We start from the raw sequence: 27350 nt of genomic DNA on the forward strand, positions 1-27350 counted from the left end.
CCAATAGCCAGAGTTGGCAACAGCTGGCTATATCGGGACGCCGGCATCCACAGCCACTCGGTCTTGGAAGGGTTGAGTCGAAGCCTGTTCCTCCCCATCCAGACCCGCACGGCCTCCAGGCACCAGGACATCACTTCAAGGGCATCGTTGGGGTGGTCTGGGGTGGAGATGTACAGCTGAGTATCACCAGCGTACAGATGGCATTGCACCCCAAATCCACGGATGATCTCGCCCAGCGGCTTTACATAAATGTTGAACAGGAGAGGCGAGAGGATTGACCCTTGTGGCACCCCACAAACGAGGTGCCTCGGGGTCGACCTCTGCCTCCCTGCCAACACGGACTGCGACCGGTCGGAGAGATAAGAGGAGAACCACCGTAAAACGGTGCCTCCCACTCCCAACCCCTCCAGCCGGCGCAGCATGATACCATGGTCGATGGTATCAAAAGCCGCTGAGAGATCTAATAGGACCAGGACAGAGGAACAATCCCTGTCCCGAGCCCTCCAGAGATCATCAACCAACGCGACCAATGCCATTTCCGTGCTGCACCCAGGCCTGAAGCCGGACTGGAACGGATCCAGATAGACAGCTTCATCCAGGTACTGTGGAAGCTGTCGCGCAACCACACTCTCAACAACCTTCGCCACAAAGCGAAGGTTGGAGACAGGACGGTAGTTTGCCAAAACAGCCGGATCCAGAGAAGGCTTTTTGAGGAGGGGCCTCACCACCGCCTCTTTCAAGGCGGGAGGCAAGACACCCTCGCTCAGAGAAGCATTAATAATCCTCTGGAGCCAGCCTCGTGTAACCTCCCGGGTAGCCAGCACCAGCCAGGAGGGACACGGGTCCAATAAACATGTGGTTGCGTTCAAACTCCCCAGCATCCTGTCCATGTCCTCAGGAGTCACAGAATCGAACTCCTCCCAGATGACATTCTCAAGACCCGCCTCAGACACATCGCCTGAACCCACCCAGTCAGAGTCCAAGCCGTCCCGAATCTGAGCGATTTTATCGTGCAGATAACATGCAAAATCCTCAGCACGCCCTTGCAAGGGGTCTTCCCGCGCTCCCAAATGGAGAAGGGAGCGGGTCACTCTAAACAAGGCGGCTGGGCGATTATCTGCCGATGCGATAAGAGCGGAGAAGTAGTTACACTTCGCCGCTTTTATCGCCACTAAGTAGGTCTTGATATAAGACCTCACTAGTGTTCGGTCAGATCCAGAACGACTAGCCCTCCAACTACTCTCTAGGCGTCTTTTCCGGCGCTTCATCCCCCTCAGGTCCGCTCCCCCCTCCTGAATTAACTCGCAAATGAGGGGGGCTTTATTGACCACGGACCTGGCGTTGCACAGCATCAGCCTAAGACCAGGGCTCTGAGACTCTGGACAACCCAGGGAGCGAGATGAGCATTGGGGACTGGAGCATGTCACCGTTTGAAGACAGCGGGCACGTGCCCCCACCACACGATGTGGCCCCCTGCTCCCACCATATATGCCCCTCCCACCAATAATCCCGATGGAATCGCCCTCCTCCACACCGACACTAACCCCCTCCACACCCCGCTCCGCACCTCCTCGGACACAATCCCATGCCGGGCCTGGCTCACCCCCCATCAAAACACCCTCCCTCCCTCTAAAACCCTTTAAAAGATTACATAATGACAATTTTAAAAAAAACCTCAACCCCCTCTTTGCTGCCAATAGAGGGGATCTTAATTACGTGGGAAGACAAAAAATATAAAATAGACACTCTAGAAAAGGCAAGAGAATTCCATAACACACACTTTAGACTAGAAGAAGAATAGGAAAGCAAGGAGGAAACAGATAGTAAAAGTCAAGAAGAAGAACCAATAGAAACAAATCAAGAAAAAGAAATAAGACAGAGGCAAGAAAAAGAGAGAGAACAGAGAGAAGGTGCAAAAGCTAAGGCACGGATGGAAACAAGAAACACAAAAAAACAGATATGATAGGCAGTAGATGAACAGATCAAACTCTTTTCGGTAAACATTAATGGCTTAAATGCCCCAAAGAAAAGGAATCAAATTATCACAAAATTACGAAAATTAGAAGCAGATGTGATATGTCTGCAAGAAGTACACATTCAAAAAGACTATCAAAAAATCCTAGAAAACCCCAAATTAGGAAAACTATATTCATTTCTGGCCCAAAAAAAGAAAAAAGGAGTAGTGATTTACATAAAAGAAAAAATATAATCTAAACTAGTTTATACCAATGAGCAAGGTAGAGTGGTAATAGTTGAACTAGAAATAGGAAAGAGGAAAATGTTAATTGTAGTGATTTATGCACCTAACCAAAAACTACAGGTTTTTTTTAAAGATCTACACATAAAATTAGCAGAATTAAAATATGACGATATTTGTGTAATAGGGGATTATAATGCAATAGTAAATGCAAAGAAGGACTACAAAACTGGGGAAAAAAAACAAAAGAAAAAAGAAATACTTCCAAAAGAATTCTTTACTATGGCTGAAGAACTAAACTTGGCAAATGTATGGAGGGAAACACATGAAGAAGTGGCCCAATACACCTTTTACTCCCATCCGCATAACTCCTGGTCAAGACTGGATATGGCATGGATGACCCCAAATATCAAAATAGAAGTAGAAAAAATTGAGATAGGCACAAACCAATGGGCAGACCATAATCCACTATTCATAAACTGGAAAGGGGAAAGAAGATGTAAGAGATGGACAATGAATCAAAGATTATGTAAAGAAAAAGAATTTAATTCGATGTTAGAAAAGGAAGTAAAAATATTTTTTCAGATAAATAAAATAGAGGAAACCTCTTTACAAAACACATGGGATACTTTAAAAGCATATATAAGGGGCCTAGTAATAGCATATACGAAGAAAAAGAATAAAGAGAAGAAAAAACAATTAGATAATTTAGAGAAAGACCTAAAACAAATAGAACAAAAATTCCAGGAAAAGCCCCAGAACAAAACAATAAGAGAAGAATGGGAAATGATTAAGCATAAATTGAATTTGATAAACCAAATAGAACTAGCCCAAAAAATAAAAATGGCGAAACAAAATTATTTCGAACACGCAAATAAAATGGGCAGATGGCTAGCCTATAAACTGAAAAAAGAACAGAAAAAAAGAACGATATACCAATTGAAAGACGATAAAGGAGAAATTCAACATAGTAAAGAGGCCAAAAAAGAAATTATTAAGAAATTTTATGCGAATTTATATAATCAGGGGAAAATAGAGGAAGACAAGATAAAACAGTACATAGGGAAATCAGGAATGCCAAAAATCACAGAAGAACAAAGAATAACTCTCAATAGGCCAATAACCAAATTAGAATTAGATGAAGTACTGAAAAAGCAAAAAAACAATAAAATACCAGGACCCGACGGGCTACCGGTAGAAATATATAAAACAATGCAAGAAGTATTGGGAGAGAATATGTTGCGATTATATAATGAACTATGGAGAAAGCCAAAATACCAAATTCATGGATAGAAGCCATAATAACAATCATTCCAAAAGAAGATACAGATCTCCAGTTAATACAAAACTATAGACCTATTTCATTATTGAATGCCGATTACAAAATATTTGCAGCAATCTTGGCCGAAAGGATTAAATCAGTATTAAATACATATATACACCCAGACCAAAATTGATTTCTGCCGGGACGCCAAATAAAGAACAACATGAGAATAGTACTTAATGCTCTAGAATATTATGAATCGCACCCGGAGAAGCAGGCAGCATTGGTTTTTCTTGACGCCCAAAAGACCTTCGATAATCAAAATTGGAAATTTATGATTGAACAATTACAAAATATGCAAATCGGGGAAAAATTTGGGAAAATTATAGCAGAAATCTATACCAAGCAATCAGCAAGGATAATTATGAATGATGATATAACAGACAAATTTAATATAACAAAAGGAGTCAGACAAGGCTGTCCACTTTCCCCCTTACTATATATTCTATCATTGGAAATCCTGTTGAAAAAAATTAGAGAAGACCAAGGAATTGAAGGTTTAAGGATCAATGGAGAAGAATACAAAGCTCAGGTCTTTGCTGATGACCTAGTGTTTTTGATAGAAAATCCTATGGAATCTATACCTAATTTGTTCCAAAAAATAGAAGAATTTTTGGAAAATGATACAAAAACAATTAGAAGAAATTACTACCCAGAGAATGCCATTGAAACCAGAAACATATCTATTAGGAATATTAACAAATCACTATGAAAAAGAAATACAATATTTGATAATCCATATTCTGACAGCAGCAAGAATCACATTCGCGCAAATGTTGAAATTAGAAGATACGCCATTGGAGGATAAAATAATACAAAAAGTAATGGAATGTGCAGAGATGGACAGGCTTACCAAAGAAATACAAGAAAAGGAAGACACGGAGTACTACATGGTTTAGCAACGATGGTACAACTGGTTAGAGAAAAGGAAAACGAAATAAAAAATAATTAGTAGTATAGAAAGGGAATACCAACTAAGGAAACAAAAATCAAGAAATAATCTTAAAATATCGCTATATAATTATATATATATATATATATATATATATATATATATATATATATATATAAAAATATAAACTAGAGATGGATATAATTAGTCTACAAGAAGTTCACATCAAAAAAAGTCATCAAAAATATTAGAAAACACAAGGTTAGGAAACCTTTATACTTCACTCAGATAAAAAAAAGAGGTATTGCGGTTTACATTAAGAAGCATCTAAAAACAAAACAGATTTATGCAGACAATGAGGGAAGAATCCTAATGATTGAAATACAAACAGAGTCTAAAACGATATTATTGATTTCGATCTACGCACCAAATGAAAACCAATGGGCCTTCTATAAAAAGGTACACAATAAAGAAAAAGATTTGGATTATGAAAACATTTGCCTTGTAGGTGACTTTAATGCAATTTTAGATACTGAAAAAGATTACAAGAGCACCAAGAGAAATAAAACCAGGAAAAAAACCCTGCCAGACACTTTTATGGAAATGGCGCAAGAGCTGTGCCTACAAGATGCATGGAGAGAAATAAATAAGGAAAAAAACCAGTATACGTTTTATTCTAATCCACATTTATCTTGGTTCAGGATAGACATGGCCTGGATGACAACAGACCTTAGAAAAGATTTGGAAGAAATAGAAATATCGATAAACATATGGGCGGATCATAGCCCGCTAAAAATAATTTGGAAAGGATATCGAAAAAAAAAGAGATGGATGATGAATGTCGAAATCTTAAAAGAGAAAGATTATATACAAATGATAGAAAAAGAAATGAAAATTTTCTCTGAGATTAATTGTAAAGAGCAAACCTCTCTCCAAAATCTGTGGGACACGGCGAAAGCTTACATAAGAGGTCTGACAATAGCATATTCGGCGAAGAAAAATAAAGATAAACAGCAGAAAAGAGATAGATTGTTCAAAGAACTTAAGGAACATGAATACAAACTACAAAATGAACCACAAAACAAAAAAGTCAAGGAAAAAATAGGTTTGATAAAACATGAAATAAATCTGATCACACAAATAGAAATAGCTAGGAAAATTAAATTAGTGAAACAAAACTATTTCGAACATGCTAACAAGACAGGCCGATGGTTGGCATATAAATTGAAGAAAGAAAAGGAAAAACGGACCATACATCAATTACAAGACAACACTGGAGAGATACAATACAGGAATATGGACAAAAAGAATATAGCAAGAGCATTTTTCCAAAAATTATATGAACAGGAAGAACCCTTGGAAAAAGACATTAGACAATACCTAAGAGATGTTGAGATTAAAGAATTAACAGAGACACATAGAGACCTATTGGATAGGCCAATTTCAATGATAGAACTTATTGCGGCGAGGAATAAACAGAAAATAAATAAAACTCCGGGACTGGTCGGAATACCAGCAGAGTTCTATAAGAACTGCCAGCATTCAATAGATGAAATCCTGCTTGAAGTATTTAATGATGTAATTATGGAAGCCAAAATTCCAAACTCTTGGACAGAGGCTATCATTACGCTAATACCTAAAGAACAAGCAGATTACACACAGATTCAAAATTATAGACCGATATCTTTGCTGAATGTGGATTACAAATTATTTACATCAATCATCACAGAAAGAATCAAGAAAATAATTAAAGATTATATTCACCCGGACCAAAATGGCTGTATCCCAAAGAGACAGTTAAAAAATAACATGAGACTAATAATCGACGTATTAGAATATTATGAATTGAACATAGATAAACAAGCGGCCTTAATTTTTCTAGATGCCCAGAAGGCATTTGACAATCTTAATTGGAAATTTCTCACTCTACAATTGGAAGCCATGAAATTTGGGGATAAATTCATAAATATGATAAAAAGAATATACTCCTGCCAGACAGCGAAAATAACAATTAACGGTGACTTAACAGAACAATTCCCAATATTAAAAGGGGTGAGGCAGGGATGTCCCCTGTCCCCCCTATTATTTATACTAGCCCTGGAAACCCTCCTAAAAGAAATCAGAAGAGATAATGAAATAAAAGGCCTAAAGATCAAACGCAAAGAGTACAAACTCCAAGCTTTTGCTGATGATATTGTATTCATTACAGAACAACCAATAACAACCAGCACTAAGTTACTAGACAAGATAGAGAAATACGGGAGAGTAGCTGGGCTCAAAATTAATAAACAGAAAACAAAAATATTGACTAAGAACCTTACCAATCAACAAGAAAAACAATTAGAAGAGAAATTAGGCATACAAACGACAAAAAGAGTAAAATACCTAGGGATATGGCTGACAAATAAAAGTTCATCAATTAGAGAAGATAATTATGATAAATTAACAAAACAAATTAAGAAAGACTTAGAAATTTGGAAAAAGTTACAGCTATCTCTTTTGGGAAGGATCGCCTCCATTAAAATGAATGTGTTGCCTCGAATACTATTCTTGTTTCAAGTGATTCCAATAAAACCAGGGAAGAACTTTTTCAAGGACTTTAATAAACTAATTGCAGACTACATATGGCAAGGGAAGAAGGCAAGAATTAAACTAAAACACCTACCGGACTCGAGAGAGAGGAGGATTGGCATTGCCCAATTGGGAAATATATTACAAAGCATCAGAATTAATTTGGATCAAGGAGTGGATGGAACTCAAAAACCATAGACTATTGAATTTGGAAGGATTCGATCTTCAGCTAGGATGGCATGCCTTCTTATGGGAGGGTACAGACAAAAGGCATGAATATTTTCAGAGACATACAATCAGACACACATTATACCAAACATGGCAGAGTATTAAAAAGGCACATTATTATAAAATCCCGGAGTGGTTGTCAACGATGGAAGCCCAGATCTATCCAAATGCCATGGACTATAACAAAACAAAAATTTATAAAGATCTGTTAAACAACCGGGGGGAACTAAGAACGAGGCAAGAACTAAAAGAGATGGGTACAGACATTGACTGGTGGTCGTATACACAAATAAAATCAAGATACAATAAAGATTCGGCTCAATTTGAATTCCAAAAAGGTCAAACCGAATTAGATAAAATTTTGCAAGGGACACAGGACAAACTGATCAAAAAAATTTACAATTACTTACGAGGATATAAATTAGAAGAAGAGGTAATGAAAGAAAATATGATAACCTGGGCAAAAAATTTCGGTTATAGTATTCAATTAGACAAAGGGGAAAAATATGGAAAATAAATTATAAATTGACAATGTCTGTACCCTATAAAGAAAATCTCTATAAAATGTTTTATAGGTGGCACTTGCCACCAGCCAGATTGGCAAGAATGTTCCCCGGCACGCTATCAACATGTTGAAAATGCAACCACCACAAAGGCACCTATTACCATATGTGGTGGACCTGCCCAATGGCGAAACAATATTGGCAAAGGATCAAAATACAAATAGAGGAAATAACACACAAAAAGATAGAACTAAGACCAGAAAGCTTCCTACTAGGCATAGTGAATGGACACTATGAAAAAGAAACAACATATTTAATTATACATATGATAACAGCAGCACGAATACTATACGCACAATACTGGAAGAGTAGTGATATACCAACACCAGATAAAGTAATCAATAAAATTATGGAATGTGCGGAATTAGATAGACTCACAAAGGAATTACAAAATAGGGAAGAACATGACTTTTACTTTTTATGGGAAGAGTGGTATAGTTGGTTGAAAGATAGGAAAGAGATGAAGCAATAGGAAGTAAACAAAATGACCAAATATAGTATGATGGAAACAAAGAACAGACATAGGTCAACAAAGATCAATAGTAGATAGACAAAAGGGAATGACCAAATAAGGAAGAGTCAAAATACAAAGAGAAATGTATATTACAGTTGCGACAAACTGGACATGTATTGAAATGGGTGTTCATATGTTTTTATGTTTTCTCAGTTTCATTTTTCTGTTTAGTTTGTACTTATAAATAAAAAATTGGAGAAAAAAGAAGAAATATAGATTACCGAAGTAACTTTCTTTTTTCTTAAGGCTCAAGTTGCAAGACTTGATTTAAATGTATAGTTTGTTTATGTTGTGTATTGTATGTATGTCTATTTTTAATTAAATAAAAAAAATAAAAAAAATGTAATAGCTGGTATCCTGAAATGAATGTTTTACCTGAGTGGCTGTCCATCTTTGGCCAGTTTCATCCTCTTTCTGGGCCTTGATGTTGACCTTGGGTTATGATTCCAAGTTAGAGGAATCTCTTTTTTCTCTCTCTCTCCCTCCCTCTCTCCCTCTCCCTCTTTCCCTCTCTCTCTCTCTCTTCTCTTCCACATCCCCCCTCCCTCAGGGGATTTTGTAATCTGGGATTTCTAAGGTCATGCATGGTCAAGGTTTAGTCTCTGGTCTGGGTAGAAACTGTTACAGAGGTTTTTACCTTCTAACAATACAGTTCCTTAAATTCTAACACCTTCATATGAAATTGGTTTTCTGGTCAGGTCTAGCTACCGGCTGACAGCAATAGACAGATGGGTATGGGTGCTGTTAAGGCATATGCTGGCACAATATTCAGTTGTGGTATAAACTAAAGCTAAAGCTGCTGTTCATAGAGTGTTAGCAGCAGCACTCAAAAGATTTCCAGCCACTATGTTCAGTAAATATTTGTGGCTTTTCAATTTTGTAGCTGTTTTTTTCAGATGTTGTTGGAAGATTAGTGATCTGTCCAGTGTTGCCCCAGGGACTTTGGTAAATTATTACATTGTAATAATTACATTATTACATTGTTAAATAAATAAATTAAATACATTTAATTAGTTGAATTTAGTTGAATAAATTTAATGTTAAATAAATAAAAATTATTACATTGTAATAATTTTCACTGAAGGCTGGTAATTTCCATATCTATTGCTGAGGTGGAATGTGGTTACTTTTGTTCTTGTTAGGCTTGGTTGGAGGCACCATTTTTTGAAGTTGTCATCCAGTTTCCGGAGATCTTGAGAGAGGATGTCCTCTGCATCACTGAAGTTGGTTCTTTGGACTGTGAGTGTGGGACCATAAACTTCATTTTATTAGCACACATTCTACTTGGAAATTATCCTGGAGTCAAATCATACTGGGTTTTATCAGTTAAAAAGCATCTTACATTGGATGCCTTTTTGCTAAACTATAAAATTATATACTATATGTTCAATAATGGATCTTACTAACATTGTACACATTTGTGTGCACAATTTAGTGTGCACACATTTGCTACACTTTCAATAACTTCCCATTTGTCTTCAAAGATAACACTATATAGAATATGTTGCTATCATGAATGCATACATTTACTATTATGATCTAGGTAAGCTAACATGTGAGCCTGAGTTGGGGAAATGTCCCTGGCCATAATTTCTACCAGCATGAATCAGACCTGGTCCTTCAGGAAGAGGGCAACTGCACCTAATCCTACAGCTAACAATAATTGTTTATGAGTCAAGGTATTTTTTGCAAAAATTAAAAACCAAATCTTGTAGGAATCTAATTTTAGTTTGTTTGTATGCATTCAAACCTTCACAGACTCTGAGTATGAATTTAGATCTTGTATAGTATCTCCAGGTTGGTCTGGAGTAGTGATACATATAGTTCAGTGTTATTAAAACATTAATGATACCTCATCCAGAGTTAACAAATGATCTCGCTAACAGTTTCAAATAGATATCGATGAACAGTGTGGAGTGCTGAGTTTTGGGACTTACCAAGTAGGCTCCACAATTCCACTCACCCACAGGGGAACTGCCCCTTAAGGGCATTTCAACAGCGGAGTTCCTTGAACTGTGAGATTTCCCCCCTCTCGCAGGTTTGGCTCTCCCAGTTATCAAGGGCCGCCCTTGATGATGGGTTTTGGAACCCCGAGAGGTGGCATGCTAAGAACCGGCGGCTTTGGGGTTTTTTAGATAGATTTTTAACTTCTATTTTAAGGGGATCTGGGAGGAGGGTGGTTTCTAATTTAAATAATGAGGCTGGGGGGCCTCTTAAGGATCAGCAGCCTAGCCAGTTGATTGGCCCTGACGGGTTGGGTGGGGACGGGGGGGTGATGAAGCCCAGAGAAGAGTGGGACATTCTATACCTGTGATGGTTGGGAAGGGCAGAGGAGATGGGAGCAGGGGGAGGGGACGCTGCACCTGCTATATTCAGGTGGTGGTGCATTCCCGTGCTCACTGCTCATCCTGCCTCCCTGGGGGTGTGGGAGCAGGGAACCCTGGACTCCGGCTGGTGTATGTGAATGCCAGGTCTGTAGTGAATAAGGCCCCCCTCATACAAGATCTTACTGAAGAGGAGGGCGCGGACCTGGCCTGTATTACGAAGACCGGGTTGGGGCAAGAGGGGGGAGTGCCTCTCTCTGATTTATGCCCCCCAGGCTTTCCGGTACTGCACTAGCCACGAAGCCAGGGTAGGAGTGGAGGGGTGGCGGTGGTTATTAGAGGAAGTCTCAGTCCTAGGGAGGTCACTGTCCCTCAGATAGGCGGGCATGAATCTCTCCTATTGAAGTGGGACCCTGGAGTTCAGTCGGGTTTGTTGGTCACATACCTATTTCCCAGCTGTGTGGCCACTGCCCTGCCCGCACTGCTCGATATCTTGGCTGAAGTAGCAGTGGAACTCCCCAGCCTTTTGGTTGTGGGAGACTTCAATCTGCCATCGATCGGCGAGACATCTGAGACAGTGCGGGAGTTCATGTCCTCCATGGCAGCCATGGACCTGACTCAGATTGTTCAGGGCCCAACTCACAGGGGTGGACACACACTTGACCTGGTTTTTCTCTCTGGGCAGTGGATAAATGGCCGGGGTAGGGGAGATCTGTCTATTGCCCCCCTGTCATGGACCGACCATTCCCTCCTTAGACTGGACTTTCAATCCGCCAACCCCTGCCGCTGGGAGGCAGAACCAATAAAATGGTTCCGCCCCAGGCACCTGATGGATCCTGAGAGATTCCTGACGGAGCTTGGGACATTCCCTGCTTCCCAATCCCGCGATGCAACTGAGGCACTGGTATCATCCTGGGAACGGGTGGCTGCCGGGGCCTTGGACCGAATCACACCTTTGCGGCCTCTGATCCGACGCAGATCTGGGGTGGCTCCTTGGTTCTCCATGGAGCTCCGGGAAATGAAGTGTCAGAAAAGACGCCTAGAGGAGTGTTGGAGGTCCTTCCGATCGGATTCTGATCGAACACAGTTAAGAACCTATATTAGGTCTTATCTTGTGGCGATGGAAGTGGCGAAGCGGGATCATTTCGCCGCTCTCATTGCATCTGCAGAAAATTGCCCAGCAGCCCTGTTTAGAGTGACCTGTTTCTCCTCAATCAGTGAGCAAGGGAAGACCCCTTACAGGGCAGAGCTTAGGATTTTGTTCAGTTTCTGCAAGATAAAATCGCTCAGATCTGGATCGGTCTGGACTCTGACTGGGCAGAGTCCATCCAGGAGACTGGGGCAAGTCTTGGGAGTAGTATCTGGGTTGAGTTTGATCCTGTTTCCGTAGAAGAAGTGGACAGGATTGTGGGTAGACTGGGTGCCTCCACATGTTTGCTGGATCCGTGTCCCTCCTGGCTTGTTTCAGCTGCCCGGGAGGTTTCAACTGCCCGGAGGCCTCACCACCACCCTTGGTGGTGAGGCCTCTCCTCAAGAAGCCTTCCCTGGACCCGGCAATGTTGGTTAATTATCGTCTGGTCTCCAACCTTCGTTTTGTGGCAAAGGTTGTCGAGAGTGTGGTTGCGCAACAGCTTCCCCAGCACCTGGATGGGACGACGTATCTGCATCCGTTCCAGTCGGGTTTCAGGCCCAGGTACAGCATGGAAACGGCATTGGTCGCGTTGGTTGATGATCGCTGGAGGGCTCGGGGCAGGGGGTGCTCCTCTGTCCTGGTCCTGTTAGACCTCTCAGCGGCTTTTGATACCATCGACCATGGTATCATGCTGCACCGGTTGGAAGAGTTAGGGGTGGGAGGCACTGTACTATGGTGGTTCTCCTCCTTTCTGTCTGGCCGGTTGCAGTCTGTGTTGGCAGGGGGCAGAGGTCGACCCCGAGGCCCCTCATATGTGGGGTGCCACAAGTGTCGGTCCTCTCACCCCTTTTATTCAACATTTATGTAAAGCCGCTGGGTGAGATCATCCGTGGTTTCGGGGTGAAGTACCACCAGTATGCTGATGACACCCAGCTTTACATCTCCACCCCGGACCACCCCAACGATGCCCTTGAAGTGATGTCTCAGTGTCTGGAGGCCATGCGGATCTGGATGGGGAGGAACAGGCTCAGGTTCAACCCATCCAAGACCAAGTGGCTGTGGTTTCTGACATCCTGATATAGTCAGTTGATGCCATCGCTGACTATTGGGGCGAATCGCTGGCCCCCACGGAGAGGGTTCGCAACTTGGGCGTCCTCCTGGATTCACGGCTGTCTTTAGAAGAGCACTTGACGGCCATGACCGGGAGGATCTTTCATCAGGTTCGCCTGATTCGCCAGTTGCGTCCCTTTCTGGATCGGGACTCCCTACACACAGTCACTCATGCCCTCGTTACCTCCTGCCTGGACTATTGTAACGCTCTCTACATGCGGCTCCCCTTGAGCACGCGGAGGCTCCAACTGGCACAGAGTGCAGCCGGGCGGGTGGTTATGGGAGCAACATGGTGCTCCCGTGTAACACCTCTCCTGCGCGAGCTGCACTGGCTCCCGGTGATCTTCTGTGTGCGCTTCAAGGTTTTGGTTACCACCTTTAGAGCGCTCCATGGCTTAGGACCTGGCTACTTACAGGACCGCCTACTACACAAACAGTCTCCCACCGGCCGGTACGCTCTCATAGAGAGGGGCTCCTCCAGGTGCCGTCAGCCAAACAATGTCGACTGGCGGCCCCTAGGGGGAGGGCCTTCTCTGTGGGGGCATCTACTATCTGGAACGAGCTCCCCCCGGAGATACGGAGGATCCCGGATCAGCGCACTTTCTGTCATGCTTTGAAGACACTCCTGTTCCAGTAGGCTGGCCTGGTCTAATTTTCTCCCCTTCTTTTAAATTTTTAAATTGAAATTTTAATTCGTTTTAAATTATTGGGAATTGTAATTGTCTCGGGCAAAAATTATTTAATTTGGTTTTAATTATGTTTTTTAACTTTTGTATTCATGTGTTTTATTTTGTGCCTGTTCACCGCCCTGAGTCCTTCGGGAGTAGGGTGGTATACAAATTTAATAAAATGAAAATGTAATGAAAATGAACTGGAGACTGGATCCAGGCTATTGTCAACACTTCTCTGAGGGAGGGGGTCGACCCCTCCTCAAGAAGCCGGATCCAGACTCACTTAATAACTATTGGTCGGTCTCCAACCTTCGCTTTATTGAGTCCGTGGTGATGCAACAGCTCCCACAGTCCCTGAAGGAAACGGATTTCCTAGACCCATACCAATCGGGGTTCCGGCGTGGGCACAGCACGGAAACGGCATTGGTCGCTCTGGTGAATGATCTCTGGCGGGCCCGGGATGGAGGTTGTTCCTCCATCCTGGTCCTACTTGACCTCTCAGCGGCTTTCGATACCATTGACCATGGTATGTTACTGCAGCGACTTGCGGGGTTGGGGGTAGGAGGCACTGTCTTACAGTGGTTCTCCTCCTACCTCTCAGGTTGTTCGCAGTTTGTATGGATGGGGGGGCAGAGGTCCACCCCGAGGCCCCTAACTTGTGGGGTGCCTCAGGGGTCGGTTCTCTCCCCCCTACTCTTTAACATCTATAGGAAGCCGCTGGGTGAGATCATTCGTGGCTTCAGGGTAAGGTATCATCAATATGCTGATGATACACAGTTATATATCTCCACCCCGGGCTATTCTGGGGATGCCCTTTCCGTGATGTCCCGCTGCCTGGAGGCAGTACAGGCCTGGATGTAGGAACAGGCTTAGACTCAACCCTTCCAAGACTGAGTGGCTATGGATGCCGGCGTCTCATGTTCTAGAAGTTCCATCACTTTCGATGGGGGGGGAAGTGCTTCCTCCCGTCAAGAGGGCCCGCAACTTGGGTGTCCTCCTGGATTCCCAGCTGTCTTTGGAAGACCATCTTACGGCCATGACCAGGGGGGCCTTCGCCCAGGCTCACCTGGTGCCCCAGTTGCGCCCTTTCCTAGACAGAGATGCCCTCTGCACGGTCACTCATGCCCTGGTTACTTCTTGTTTGGATTACTGCAACTCCCTCTACATAGGGCTGCCTTGAGGTGCACCCAGAGGCTCCAACTGGTTCAGAATGCGGCCACGCAGGTGGTTATGGGAGCTCCCCATTACTCCAGTGTAACCCCTCTTCTACACGAGCTGCACTGGCTACCAGTGGTCCTCCGGATCCGCTTCAAGGTGCTGGTACTCACCTTTAAAGCCCTACATGGCGTAGATCCGGGGTATTTGCAGGACCATCTCTTACCTGCCTCCCACCGTCCTGTTCAATCGCACAGGGCTGCCCTCTTCAGGGTACTGTCGGCAGACAATGCTGGCTGGCGACGTCCAGGGGTAGAGCGTTCTCTGTGGGCGCGCCTGTCGTCTGAAACGAGTTACCCACCGAGCTTCGGACGGCGCTTGATCTCCGCTCCTTCCATCGGGACTTAAAGACCTGGCTGTTTCAACAAATGGGTTGACCTTGATCCTTGAGTTTTTCTTATTTTGATTGTCGTTGTTTTAACTGGGTTTTAATCTTTTTGATCTTTTATTATTGTATATTTTTAATTTGTGTTCGCCGCGCTGAGTACTTAGGGAGAAGGGCAGCATATAAATTTTTGGTAAAATAAAATTTAAAAAAAATTGTAAAATGGTGTGCTGAACTCCCAGTACCCATAAATGGTTGGGTAGGATCCCATGGATGTTAGCATTAAAAGTCTCCCATCTTCTAGATCTTAGTGGAGATCATTCACCAGATCAAAATATGCTGTTTCCTCAAAAGAGAAATTTGGATCTGGGCATTAGTTCTGTTTATTGAAAATAGCTTTTTCAAAAATTAGATTATTGCTGCCAATTTTAAAGTCAATAGCATTTTATTCCATGTTAAAGAAGCATTTACTACAGTGGCGAAACCCAAATTTTTTTACTACCGGTTCTGTGGGCGTGGCTTGGTGGGTGTGGTGTGGCTTGGTGGACATGGTTTGGTGGGCATGGCAGGGGAAGGATACTGCAAAATCTCCATTCCCACCCCACTCCAGGGGAAGGATACTGCAAAATCCCCATTCCCTCCCCACTCCTGAGGGAAGGATATTGCAAAATCTCCATTCCCACTCCACTCTGGGGTCAGCCAGAAGTAGTATTTGCCGGTTCTCTGAACTACTCAAAATTTCCACTACCGGTTCTCCAGAACCTGTCAGAACCTGCTGGATTTCATCCCTGATTTACTACCTATCAAATCCATCCTCATAGTTTTTGCTAGTCAAGGGAATCAAAAGAAACATATACTAGTATTCATACCATAGAGTATTTTATTTATTTATTTATTTATTCAATTTGTATGCCACCCCTCTCTGAAGACTCAGGGCAGCTGAGTCTTTGCCCATTTCATATTCACCAAATGAGGATAGGTATGCCATTACAGAAACCTGATGGGATGAAACCCATGACTGGAATGTACTGATGGATGAATACAAATTGTTCAACCCCCTCCCCCACACACACATTTACAAAAAAGAGGAGGTGGAATTGCACTATTTGTAAGGGATAAGTGCATATCTACAGAAATGCACATGATCAAAGATAAAGCCCCTCCAGAATGTATATTGGTCAATTAAAAGGGGGGAAAAGTGACATTGCCATAGGTATATATTACAGGCCACCCAACCAATCAGAAGAAATAGACGTTCTCTTGCCAACCAGTTAACAAATGTATCTGGGAAGCATACCACAGTAGTAATGGGAGATTTTAACTATCCAGATAATCAGCTGGGAGACAAACTCTGTAGCGAGTGGGAGATCAAACAGATTCCTAACCAACCTAGCTGACAACTTTGTCATCCAGAAGTTAGAGGAGGGAACTAGAAGTAAAGCTATACTGGACCTAATTCTTAATAATAGAGAAGAAGTGATAAGAAGTGATAAGTGATAAGAATAGAAGTTGCCAGAACCTTGGGTGAAAGTGACCACGTCTTCCTGGAATTCAATATAATGCAAACATAAGCAATAGAAAATATTCTATTAATGTCTTAAATTAATAGTCTTAATAGTTTACGTCTTAAACTTTAAAAGAGCTGACTTTAACAAACACAGAGAGAGCCTAGGAAAGGTTCCATGGATGAAAATCCTAAAGGGGAAAACAATTCAAGAAGCATGGGAAACTCTGAAAAATGCGACCATAAAAGCCCAGTCCAGCACAATACCACTGAAAAAGAAAAACAAGAAATTCATGAAGAAACAAGCATGACTGCACAAAGTTCTCTGACAGACTCAAAGACAAAAAAGACAAGTACAAAAAGTGGAAAGAGAATACATAACTAAGGTTAATTATCAGCAGATAGCAAGAACATACAAAGATGAAATCAGGAAAGTAAAGGCTCAGAATGAACCAAGACTTGCAACAAAAATCAAAAATAATTTTAAAAGTTTCTTTCAACATATTAATAACAAGAAAAAGTTAAGGGAACCGTAGGTCCACTAAAGAGAGAAGATGGCAAGGAAGAAGCAGGCAGTAGGGAGAAAGCAGAGCTGCTTAATGAATTCTTTGCATCAGTCTTCACACAAAAAGAAATTATAGCCCAATGTACCAAAAAGCCTACTGTAAAAGACAAACTACCGTGTCTCCCTGAAAGTAAGACTCGGTCTTATATTTTTTTGCCACCAAAAAAAGGCACCGGTTTTATTTTCAGGTGGGGTCTTCCACTGACTCACCTTGGAGCGGTGACACCAACAGCCCTGCACAGGAAAGCCCCACACAGGAAAGGCGTCTGCAGCTGAGAAACAGGCTCCAGATTGATGCGTGTGTGATGTGCTCTGTGCTGCTGTCACTCCAGCCACCAATTCTCCTGTGGCTGTGTGGGAAGAGCTGCGAAGGGGGCCAGGGAGCCGAAACCACCAGCCCAGGGATGATGCAGAGAGCCTATGAGAGCTGTTTCCATTGAAACCATCAATGCAGGTGGCAAATGGGGAACAGGTGGTGGCAGCTGCCGCTGGGCAGGTGATCTGCAGGGCGGGAGGGGTGGGGACTCAAAGACCCTTCAGCAGCAGATGCGGCAGATACGCAGTGGCAACAGAGGCCTTTTGCCATCACTCCCGCCTGGCTCCGAAATGGCAGAGGGGAGCTGGTTAAGGGGACCGAGCCTCCCCTGCCCATCCTCCATAGCATGGCAGTCCGGCTTGGGAGAGGAGTGAAAGGGAAGAGATGGGGAAAGGTCACCGATTGGGGAGTGGTCTGGCTGCAGGAGCCCTGAGCTGTGCAGGTTTAGGGTGCATGTACAGCTCCATCCCCCCACCTGCTGCACCTCACCTTGTGACAAGAGAACCCCACAAGTGCTCCAGCTGCTGAAATAGGCCCATCTCCAGCAGCTACCCAGGCCCGCCAGAGGGCAATACTGGCATCTGCTGAAGTGTGGCAACACTCCAGCTCTGGTGGGGAAGGGTGAGCTGGCACAGGCAATGCAGGCAGGACACCCACTTGCTTCAGTGTCCTCCCTGACCCTCCCGGGCTTCTGTCCTAGGCTGCTGCCTCTCTGCTCACCACTCAGGTGGGTTGGGCCAGAGAGGTGGCCCCTCAGCATCCCTGGTGCAAAGCCCCCCTGCTTTGCCCAGAGGAGCATAAAGCTGGCCGCCTCTGCATTGGCATCCTTCCTGTCCCCACCCAGCACAGCTGCCCTGGTGCTGTGGGTGCTGGCTTGGCACAGAAAATTGCACCCCCCCCCCAAATTCTGTCATCGTTGGTCCAACCCCATGCTCCAAGGTTGGCCCAGTTGCTGCCTTACTTTGAAGTTCTGCATCTTTACCCCATGTGCAGACTACGCCCCATTATTTGTACTAAACATCATCCTGCCCCACTTCCGCACATGCTTAATCTGGATGTTAATCTTTGTTTCTCTGAGTGTTAATTGCTGGCTAATAAGTGTTTTGATCTTTTGGTTTACTTTTTGGCCTTTTGATTATCTCTTTTGAGTGGTATGTAAATATTGTTTATCTCTGTGCTTGTTGAGAGCTGAATTGTCTGAATGCCAAGCTTCCATTATTTCTCTAGTGTTCTCTAGTGTTTTTGAACTTTCCTAATTAAACTATGATTAATTCTATTCATGTGTTGTGAAATTAAGGAATTTTCATCGTATTTTCTGACTTCTATTGGTGTTCATGGATACATTCTATAATGAAGAGAAAATTTGTAAAAAAAACATTGTGCTGTAAGAGAATGAAATGTGTACAGGTAGTCCTTGATTTACAACCAAAGTTGAGCCCCAAATTTTTGTTACCAAGTGAGACAGTTGTTTTGACCCATTTTACCACCTTTCTTGCCATATTTGTTAAGTGAATCACTGCAATTGTTAAGTTAGTAACATGGTTGATATGTGAATATGGTTTCTTCCTTGATTTTGCTTGTCAGAGGGTAACAAAGGATAATCACATAACCTTGAAATACTGCAGCTATCATAAATATGAACTAGTTGCCAAGCATCTGATTTTGATCACATGACCATGGCAATGCTGCCATGGTCATGTGAAAAACTGTGATAGATCACATATTTCAGTGCCATTGTAACTTTGAATGGTCACTAAATGAATTGTTGTAAGTTGAGGATTACCTGTACCTATTTGTTCCTGCTATGCAGATTTTAAATACTATTTTACAGTTTTCTTTCACCTCTTTAAGCAATAAGTATTTCAATTTCTGCAAAATATATTAATACAACTAATCATATAACTAACATCTTAGTTGATATAGGTCTGAAATTAAAATTGTTCTAAGCACAATTCACTAATATGTGGATTATATTTAGTTATTGTCTTCATTCCTGAACAAAATGAAATTAAATAATTGTCAAAGTTTTTAAAAATACACTAATTGCATTATTTTCTGTTTTCCATCCTTCTCTTTGTCTCAGGGGTTTAGATACTTTTGTTAACAGAGCTCACTGAAGATAACTAAATATGAGAAGAAAGCTAGACTTGTCTGACCTGACTGATGATGAAGCTGAACATCTTATTCAAGTGGTCCAACGAGATTTTTCCCTCCGCAAAAAAGAAGAAGACCGACTGAAGTAAGTATTAAGGCAAATATATTATTTAGAAATTAGAAAATTGTTTATTTGTTGTTATGCATCCTGTTTTATTCTCTGAACATACTGCATTGTAAGTTAAATTATTTTTAGACGCTTACACAAGCCAGTAAAATACAGATTCTAAGGTTTGCAAATTGGCATCAAATAAACAAGTTTTATGCACACATATTTTGTTTTCATTTTAAAAAAATATTTCTATTGTACATTATTTTTCATCACAATTTCAATTTTGCAACAGCGATATACTAGTTGTATCAGCACATTTTTAAATATACATGATGTTATATATCCTAATTACAACCATTTTTCTCTTATTCATACAGTATAGTCCATAGAAAAAAAAGAAACTTGATATTACACAACATACTTATATCTATTGTTTCCATGGTTATAACATAATTCTCTATACATTTATCACTCTATATATTTTGATTTACAATTATGTACAGTCTAATAATAATAATGCTTACAATACGTATTCTTATGTATAACTTTGTACCTGTAATTGTTTCTAGCTTATTGATCCTCTTTCATCATTAATTTTCCAACTTTTGCATCTATTATCTAGCCAATTGTACCATAGGTCCCATATTAAATAATACTCCTTTGTCTCTCCTTGTCTTTGTTTCTCCTTTGTCTTTAATTTCCATCATTAACCTGTCCATTTCAGCGCATTCTAATATTTTCTTTATTACCATTTCCTCTGTAGGTATACTTCCATTTTTCCAATTTTGTGCATACATAATTCTAGCCGCTATTATTACATGTAACATTAAATATTGAATTCTTTTATTGTATTTCCCTGTTAGTATCAGTGGTAGATTGCTACCGGTTTTCCCCGGTTCTTGTGAACCGGTAGTGGAAATTTTGAGTAGTTCGGAGAACCGGTAAATACCACCTCTGCCTGGCCCCGCCCCCAATCTATTTGCTGCCTCTCAACTCCCAGCTGATAGGCTAGAAGGAAAAAATCAGGGCTCAGTTGACAAAGAAGAAAAAAAAACCAAGACACACTATGTTCTGTGGACATAGTTTGGTGGGGGTGGGTTAATATGACTGGGTGGGCATGGCCAATTTTTTTTTTTTTTTACTTTTAAAAGCGGTTTTTCTACAAACTCTTCGGCTGAAGAGGTTGCAGAAAAAAATGCTTTTAAAAGCTTCTGACGATCAGGCAACTCAGCTGGGATTGTCAGAGGCTTTTAAAAGCATTTTTTTTACAACCTCTTCGACCAAAGAGGTTGTAGAAAAAATGCTTTTAAAAACCTCTGACGATCCCAGCTGAGCGACACGATCATCAGAGGCTTTTTTTTTTTACTTTTAAAAGCATTTTTTTGACCAAAGAGGTTGTAGAAAAAATGCTTTTAAAAGTAAAAAAAACAGCCTCTGATGATCACATGGCTCAGCTGGGCATGGTGGGAGGGCGCAGGGATTTTTGCTACCAGTTCTCCGAACCACCCGCCGCTATCGCTACCGGATCGGGCGATCGGTCTGAACCGGGAGCATTTCACCCCTGATATATAGTAATACTTTTTAGAGACCTGAAGCAATGTATCCTGCCCTCCCTAAGATACTTAAATTATTTGGAATGTTTTACCCACTACTTTATATCTAATAAGTTTTTCTCTTTCTCTGTCTCTTTCTCTTTCCCTCTGATTAGAGACAAAATATAGCAAATGTCCTTAGATATGTACGTTCATCAGCAGTTGGGGATAGGTTGCATAGTAATTCCTCTTCAAGTATACACTTAGTAATAACATTATGTAGATTGCTATATGTTTGATACAGTCCTTAGTGTATGCTGCACCCAAGTGATCTCTTTTTCACAGCAGCCAATAGTATTTATGATTTCTGAACATTGCTCAGATTGACATTGAATTTAATTTAATTGAAAATTAAATAATATTTATCTAGTCAGAATTATTTTTAACGTTCAGAAGCACAACTCCCTTCTGATACAAAAGCACTGTTGTTATGCCCTCTCAGTTTAAAATACAATTTTTGACATTTAGCTGTTAATATGCTACGTTATTTAATTATGCCGTATAATGAAAATATGTGCAGTACTGGTTTTTTTCAATAAATCGTAGGGCCAAATGTGGCGTGATATGAGGATATCAGTAGTTTTTAAAATACAAATTATAAAATTTATCTTAATTGCTGAGTTCAAAAAATTAATATTACTGATAATATAAATTACACTTATACTCCTATATAATATTTTTCCACACTTCAACACAAAACTAGTAGCATTTTAATTTTTTTATTTAAGCATTTTGTTGGAAAAGGATGGGAATATATCTGTAGACCAGGGGTATCAAACTCAATTTCATTGAGGGCCACATAAGGGTTGTGTTTGACCTCGGAGGGCCAGGGTGGACGTGGTTGTTGTGGGCATGGTCGTTGTGGGTGTGGCCACGGTGGGTGTTTAACACAGGCTCAAGATGCATTTTTTCCCCTTTGCATTCAAAACAGCTATTCCAGACAAAGGGAGATTTACTTTCTGGCACAAATAGTCTCAGTTCCATAATGTAGAGGTTAAAGACATGTAGAGTCCCCAGCTGCTATGAGGCTTGACTCTTCTGTATAGGAGCAGATCTGAATATGTGCATAATATTGTCAGAACAGAGATGTTCAAAAGCCTAATGTGAGTTAAGAAAACCTAAACAACAATATTATATTTATACTTATGAATGATAAATTAACATTTACAACCTTAAAATACTTTTTTAAAAAAACAATTCATTTCTCTTTAATTCATCCATATCTCCTTTTTTGTCTTTTTTATGTATTAATCCATCTCCCTTATTTATGGCATTTCTCTCTCTCTCTCTCTCTTTAAAATAATTTTTTAATTTTTTAATATAATAATTCCATCTTCAATTAAACAGTATGTCATCCGGGTACAAATGAACAAGTTCTACTGGAGTGTGGGGCCAGCAGTCAGGAATGGGTTAACTCTGTCATCTGTCCCAGACTGAGTCTGCAATTTGTTAAGCTCCTCCTCTTCCTCCTGCTTCCCAGATTTCAGATTCAGTCGATCTGTTTGGATAGACTTTCCTGAGCTCACCCTTTCTGACTGCTTAGCAGTTGCTTTTGCTCCCAAAAAGTGGTTGAGTTTTCCTGTGTTCCAGCTTGTTAGCTTCTGGAGGGCTCCTAGGGATCTGGTAGAGCTCCTCTTACCAGCGCGAAGGGCTCACGTCCGATACCACTGAGGACCGCCTTAGCGATTTCAGCAAGTACCTCCTGGCTGTCCAGTTGAGGTCCTGCCTTCCAGCACGAACGGCCTCGGCCAGAGCCTGCTGACAGCCGCTTTCCTAGCAGCGACTCTGCCGGCCAGTAGAGTCTGGGATTGGTGTCCCTGGACTCAGCCCATACGCCGGCATTGCGAGGCGGCTCTCATTCGAGTTAAATTGCCGCTGTTTGGTGTTCTGCAATGCTGCCTTGCCGCAGAGCCTAGCAGCAGCACTGACAACCACTGACCTTCGGGATCGAAGCCTAGCAGCCGGTAAGGCCGTTCCATTTCCCTTAGCCTGTGACTCGTGAGGCGGGGACGTTGCCTTCCCTCGCATCGGCTGTCCCTTTCTAGTATTGCCTTGCCGGCCGCCATTTTGTATCAGCCTTCACTTTCGGGCGTTACCCTTGCCGGCTGCCATTTTGATTCGCCCTTGTGCATGTTAGAGGCCTGCATCTCCAACTTTCAAGATGGCCTCCACCTCTACTGGCCGGCAGCCTAAAAGAGGTTATTCTAGCCTCACCTCAGGGGAACCTGGGCCTTCCAAACGGAGCAAGGCTTCCTCATCTAAGGCATCCAGGCCCTCAAAGGCCTTTAAGGCTGGGGAAAAGGAGGAGCTCAAGAGGCACAAGGCCCTGGAGAAGGTTATTGAAAAGGCTATAAAGGAGGCCTCCATGAGGGAGTTTCACTCTTCTCCTGTGATCCCTTCCTCGGCTCCAGCACTTTTGGTGGACCAGGGGGCCCCTATTACTCCTGTTACTCAGGCTCCCCCTCCTGCCTGGTTCCCTGATGGGGATCCTGCCTCTTCCTGTCCAGGGCAGGCGGAGGCCAGTGCCAGACTTTTTGGCCCTCTTCAGTTGTCACCTGGCCTACGTATCCAGGTTGCCCCCACTGTCCAGGGGGATCAATCCACCCAGCCTGCCCAGGCTGACCAGATTATTGCTCAGGACCTGCCTGCACCCCAGCTACCTTTAGAGGCTCCCCTTTCATGGGCTGGGCACCTCCCCCGAAGGGTGCTGGGGTTCAACCCTCCACCACCCCTGACTTAGCTGCCCTTATTCAGGAAGCCGTCCAGCAGGGCATCGCTGCTGAAATGCAGCACAGAACCAGCTCGTGGGTAACAGAACACTCTAGTGCGCAGGGAGCCCTTCTACTCTCACAAGGTTCGGTGGATCTGGACCACACCCAGGACCAGAACTATGCTAGGGCTTCTACTGGTCAGGATTCTACAGCAGGAGAGGACCTTGGGGAACCTGGGTTGTCGGATGATGAGGATCTGGCCCCAGATCAGCCATCATTTGTCGGTTTATTCAAGCCTCAAGTCTTCCGGTCCCTCCTTCACAAGGCCAAACTCACCACCCGACTAGACCTTCCTCAGCCCAAGCTGGGCTCGGCTGGCGATGATGCTGGCCCTTCAGTTTCCTTGTTCGAGGAGCCTGCATTCAAGGCGGAGGAAATCCCCAGCCCAAAGATGTTCAAGGACATTGTCATGCAACAGTGGTCAGTCCCAGTTTCCGGGCCTAATCCTAATGCACTGGACAGGCATCTGTATAATATAGCTTCTGACATTTCCTCTATTTTGCAGGTTCCCATGGTGGATCCCCCAGTGGTCGCTCTCACAACTCCGGTTGTTGTTACGGGCCCTCCTGACGAAGGTCTTCGGCCCGAGGACAAGAGGTTAGAGCACTCTCTGACCAAAGCCCATCAGGCAGCAGCTTGGGCCATTAGGGCTTCATTGGCCGCTTTCTTCTTTAATAGGGCCACTCTCAAGTGGATCAAACAACTGCAGGACCTCTTGCTGGTGTCAGAGAAACTTTTCCCCTCACCAGGATAGATCACAGGACAGACTGGGCAGGTTCGGTCAAAGAGGCCAAAACTGTAGACTCTTTTGGGGGGGCAGGGCCGTCCCTTTTGCAGGTCCCGTTGACTGCTTCTCCGACCCTCCCATCGGATGCTGCCTGGCATTTTTCGTCAGCCAATGGGAGGTGTCCTCCTCAGACGCTTCGGTCAGGGAGACAGTCAGGTCGGGCCTCTCCCTAGAATTCCTCTCCATCCCCCCGACTCAATTTCTGCTTTCTCAGGATCGGTCACAGAGGCTCCTAGTGGAATCAGCAATCAATCACCTTCTGGAAATTTGGGCCATTGAATCGGTTCCACTGGAGCAGCACGGACTGGGCTTTTATTCTTGCCTGTTCGTCATTCAGAAATCCTCGGGGGGATGGAGAGCTATTCTCAGTCTCAAGTCGTTGAACCATCGAATTGTGGATCGATGGTTCAAAATGCAGCCCTGCAGACCATATTAGAGACCATCGGGGCGGGGATATCCTCACGTCGATTGACCTGATTGAGGCCTATCTCAACGTTCCGATTCATTCGGCCTATCGCAAATTCTTCTGTTTCTGCCATGTGGCTCATAACTACCAGTACAGGGCTCTCCCTTTTGGCCTTTCCTCGGCTCCCCGAGTGTTTACCAAATTGATGGCGGTGCTAGCGGGACACCTCCGGACCCTGCCGGTAAGGATTCAGTTCTAACTGGACGATCTCCTTATCCGCTCCTTATCAGTTTGGAGCGACTAGCACAGCAGGACCACCATTCGGGTGGTCCTGCACAGCCACAGGTTTTCCATCAACATGGCCAAGAGCCACCTGGTTCCGACGACCCACATTCAGCACCTCGGGGCGGTGATAGATATGTTCAAGAGCAAGGTCTATCTTTTCCAGGAGCGCCTGACCAGCTTCCGGTCACTGGTCAGGAGGGTTGCATCGGGCCGGCCCATTCCAATCCGGCTGCTTTCCCAAATCCTCAGGAAGATGGTGTTGTGCATTGGCATTGTATCATGGGCACGTCTCCACTGCAAGACCCTGCAATGGCTCCTTCTTCCGTATCAATGAGCTCACAAGAGCTCCTCTGCCCTGTCAGGGCATTGATTAATCCCATTTTTGGCTCTGGGACAAATCACCCTGGTTAATTAGAGGATGGATCGTGGCTCCTCCTTGTTGCAATATTCTGAAAAGAAACGCGAAGAAAAGTTTCTAATAAAACTCATTTATTTGTTATAAAGAAAATAAAACACCTCACTAACTAAGAAAAGTTAATTGCTACATTTTGAAATAGCTTTTGCCGGCTATCTCAGCCGGACCTTTCTGGAAAGAGAACAAAGGAAAGAGTGTGTGTGAAGCAAGTGAAGGAATGCGGACATGCGTAGTAACTTCTGATAACAATTCTTGGCAAGGTACGGAAAGTCAGATAGTCCAGAAATAATTAGCTCAGCTGGTAAATAAAATAATGCAGTGACACGCCCAACTGATTTGGCTTCGCCCAAAGTCTGCCTCTCTCTTCGCTGTTGGTCCTGCCCAGCTCTGTGCAAGGGTCAGAGTTTCAAGGAACCTCAATGCCTGGTCCTAACGACAGATACCAGCCTTTATGGCTGGGGAGCCCATCTAGGCATTGGTCACGTTGGTTGATGATCTCTGGAGGGCTCGGGACAGGGGTTGCTCCTCTGTCCTGGTCCTATTAGATCTCTCAGCGGCTTTTGATACCATCGACCATGGTATCATGCTGCACCAGCTGGAAGAGTTAGGGGTGGGGGGCACTGTTCTACAGTGGTTCTCCTCCTTTCTCTCTGACCGGTTGCAGTCTGTGTTGGCAGGGGGGCAGAGGTCGACCCCGAGGCCCGTCGTATGTGGGGTGCCACAAGGGTCGGTCCTCTCGCCCCTTCTGTTCAACATTTATGTAAAGCCGCTGAGCGAGATCATTCGTGGTTTCGGGATGAAGTTCCATCAGTACGCTGATGATACTCAGTTGTACATCTCCACCCCGGACTACCCCAACGATGCCCTTGAAGTGATGTCCCGGTGTCTGGAGGCCGTGCGGATCTGGATGGGGAAGAACAGGCTCAGGCTCAACCCATCCAAGACCGAGTGGCTGTGGTTTCTGACGTCCCGATATAGTCAGTTGACGCCATCACTAACTATTGGCGAATCGCTGGCCCCCACGGAGAGGGCTCGCAACTTGGGTGTCCTCTGGGTTCACGGCTGTCTTTAGAAGAGCACTTGATGGCCGTGACCGGGAGGATTTTTCATCAGGTTCGCCTGATTCGCCAGTTGCGTCCCTTTCTGGATCGGGACTCCCTACACACAGTCACTCATGCCCTCGTCACCTCCCGCCTGGACTATTGTAATGCTCTCTACATGGGGCTCCCCTTGAGGAGCACGCAGAGGCTCCAAGTGGCACAGAGTGCAGCCGCGCGGGTGGTTATGGGAGCAACATGGCGCTCCCATGTAATACCTCTCCTGCTCGAGCTGCGCTGGCTCCCGGTGGTCTTCCCTGTGCGCTTCAAGGTTTTGGTTACCACCTTTAAAGCGCTCCATGGCTTAGGACCTGATTATTTACGGGACCGCCTACTACCA

At 43.6% G+C, this 27350-nt stretch overlaps 1 protein-coding gene across 6 annotated transcripts in view; it reads left to right on the forward strand.

The window, feature by feature from the left end:
- MYRIP (myosin VIIA and Rab interacting protein) overlaps positions 1 to 27350 on the forward strand; it is a 253774-nt gene that overhangs the window by 41932 nt on the left and 184492 nt on the right. For all 6 annotated transcript variants that reach the window (XM_060685982.2, XM_087894133.1, XM_087894130.1 and 3 more), the window contains exon 2: positions 19535 to 19690. In XM_060685982.2, coding sequence (XP_060541965.1) covers positions 19581 to 19690 — 110 coding nt within the window. In that variant the 5' untranslated portion in view covers positions 19535 to 19580. The remainder of the gene's footprint in view (positions 1 to 19534; positions 19691 to 27350) is intronic.

This window comes from Pantherophis guttatus, chromosome 4, assembly GCF_059756535.1.
Source record: "Pantherophis guttatus breed Tessera chromosome 4, ASM5975653v1, whole genome shotgun sequence".
Taxonomy (NCBI): domain Eukaryota; kingdom Metazoa; phylum Chordata; class Lepidosauria; order Squamata; family Colubridae; genus Pantherophis; species Pantherophis guttatus.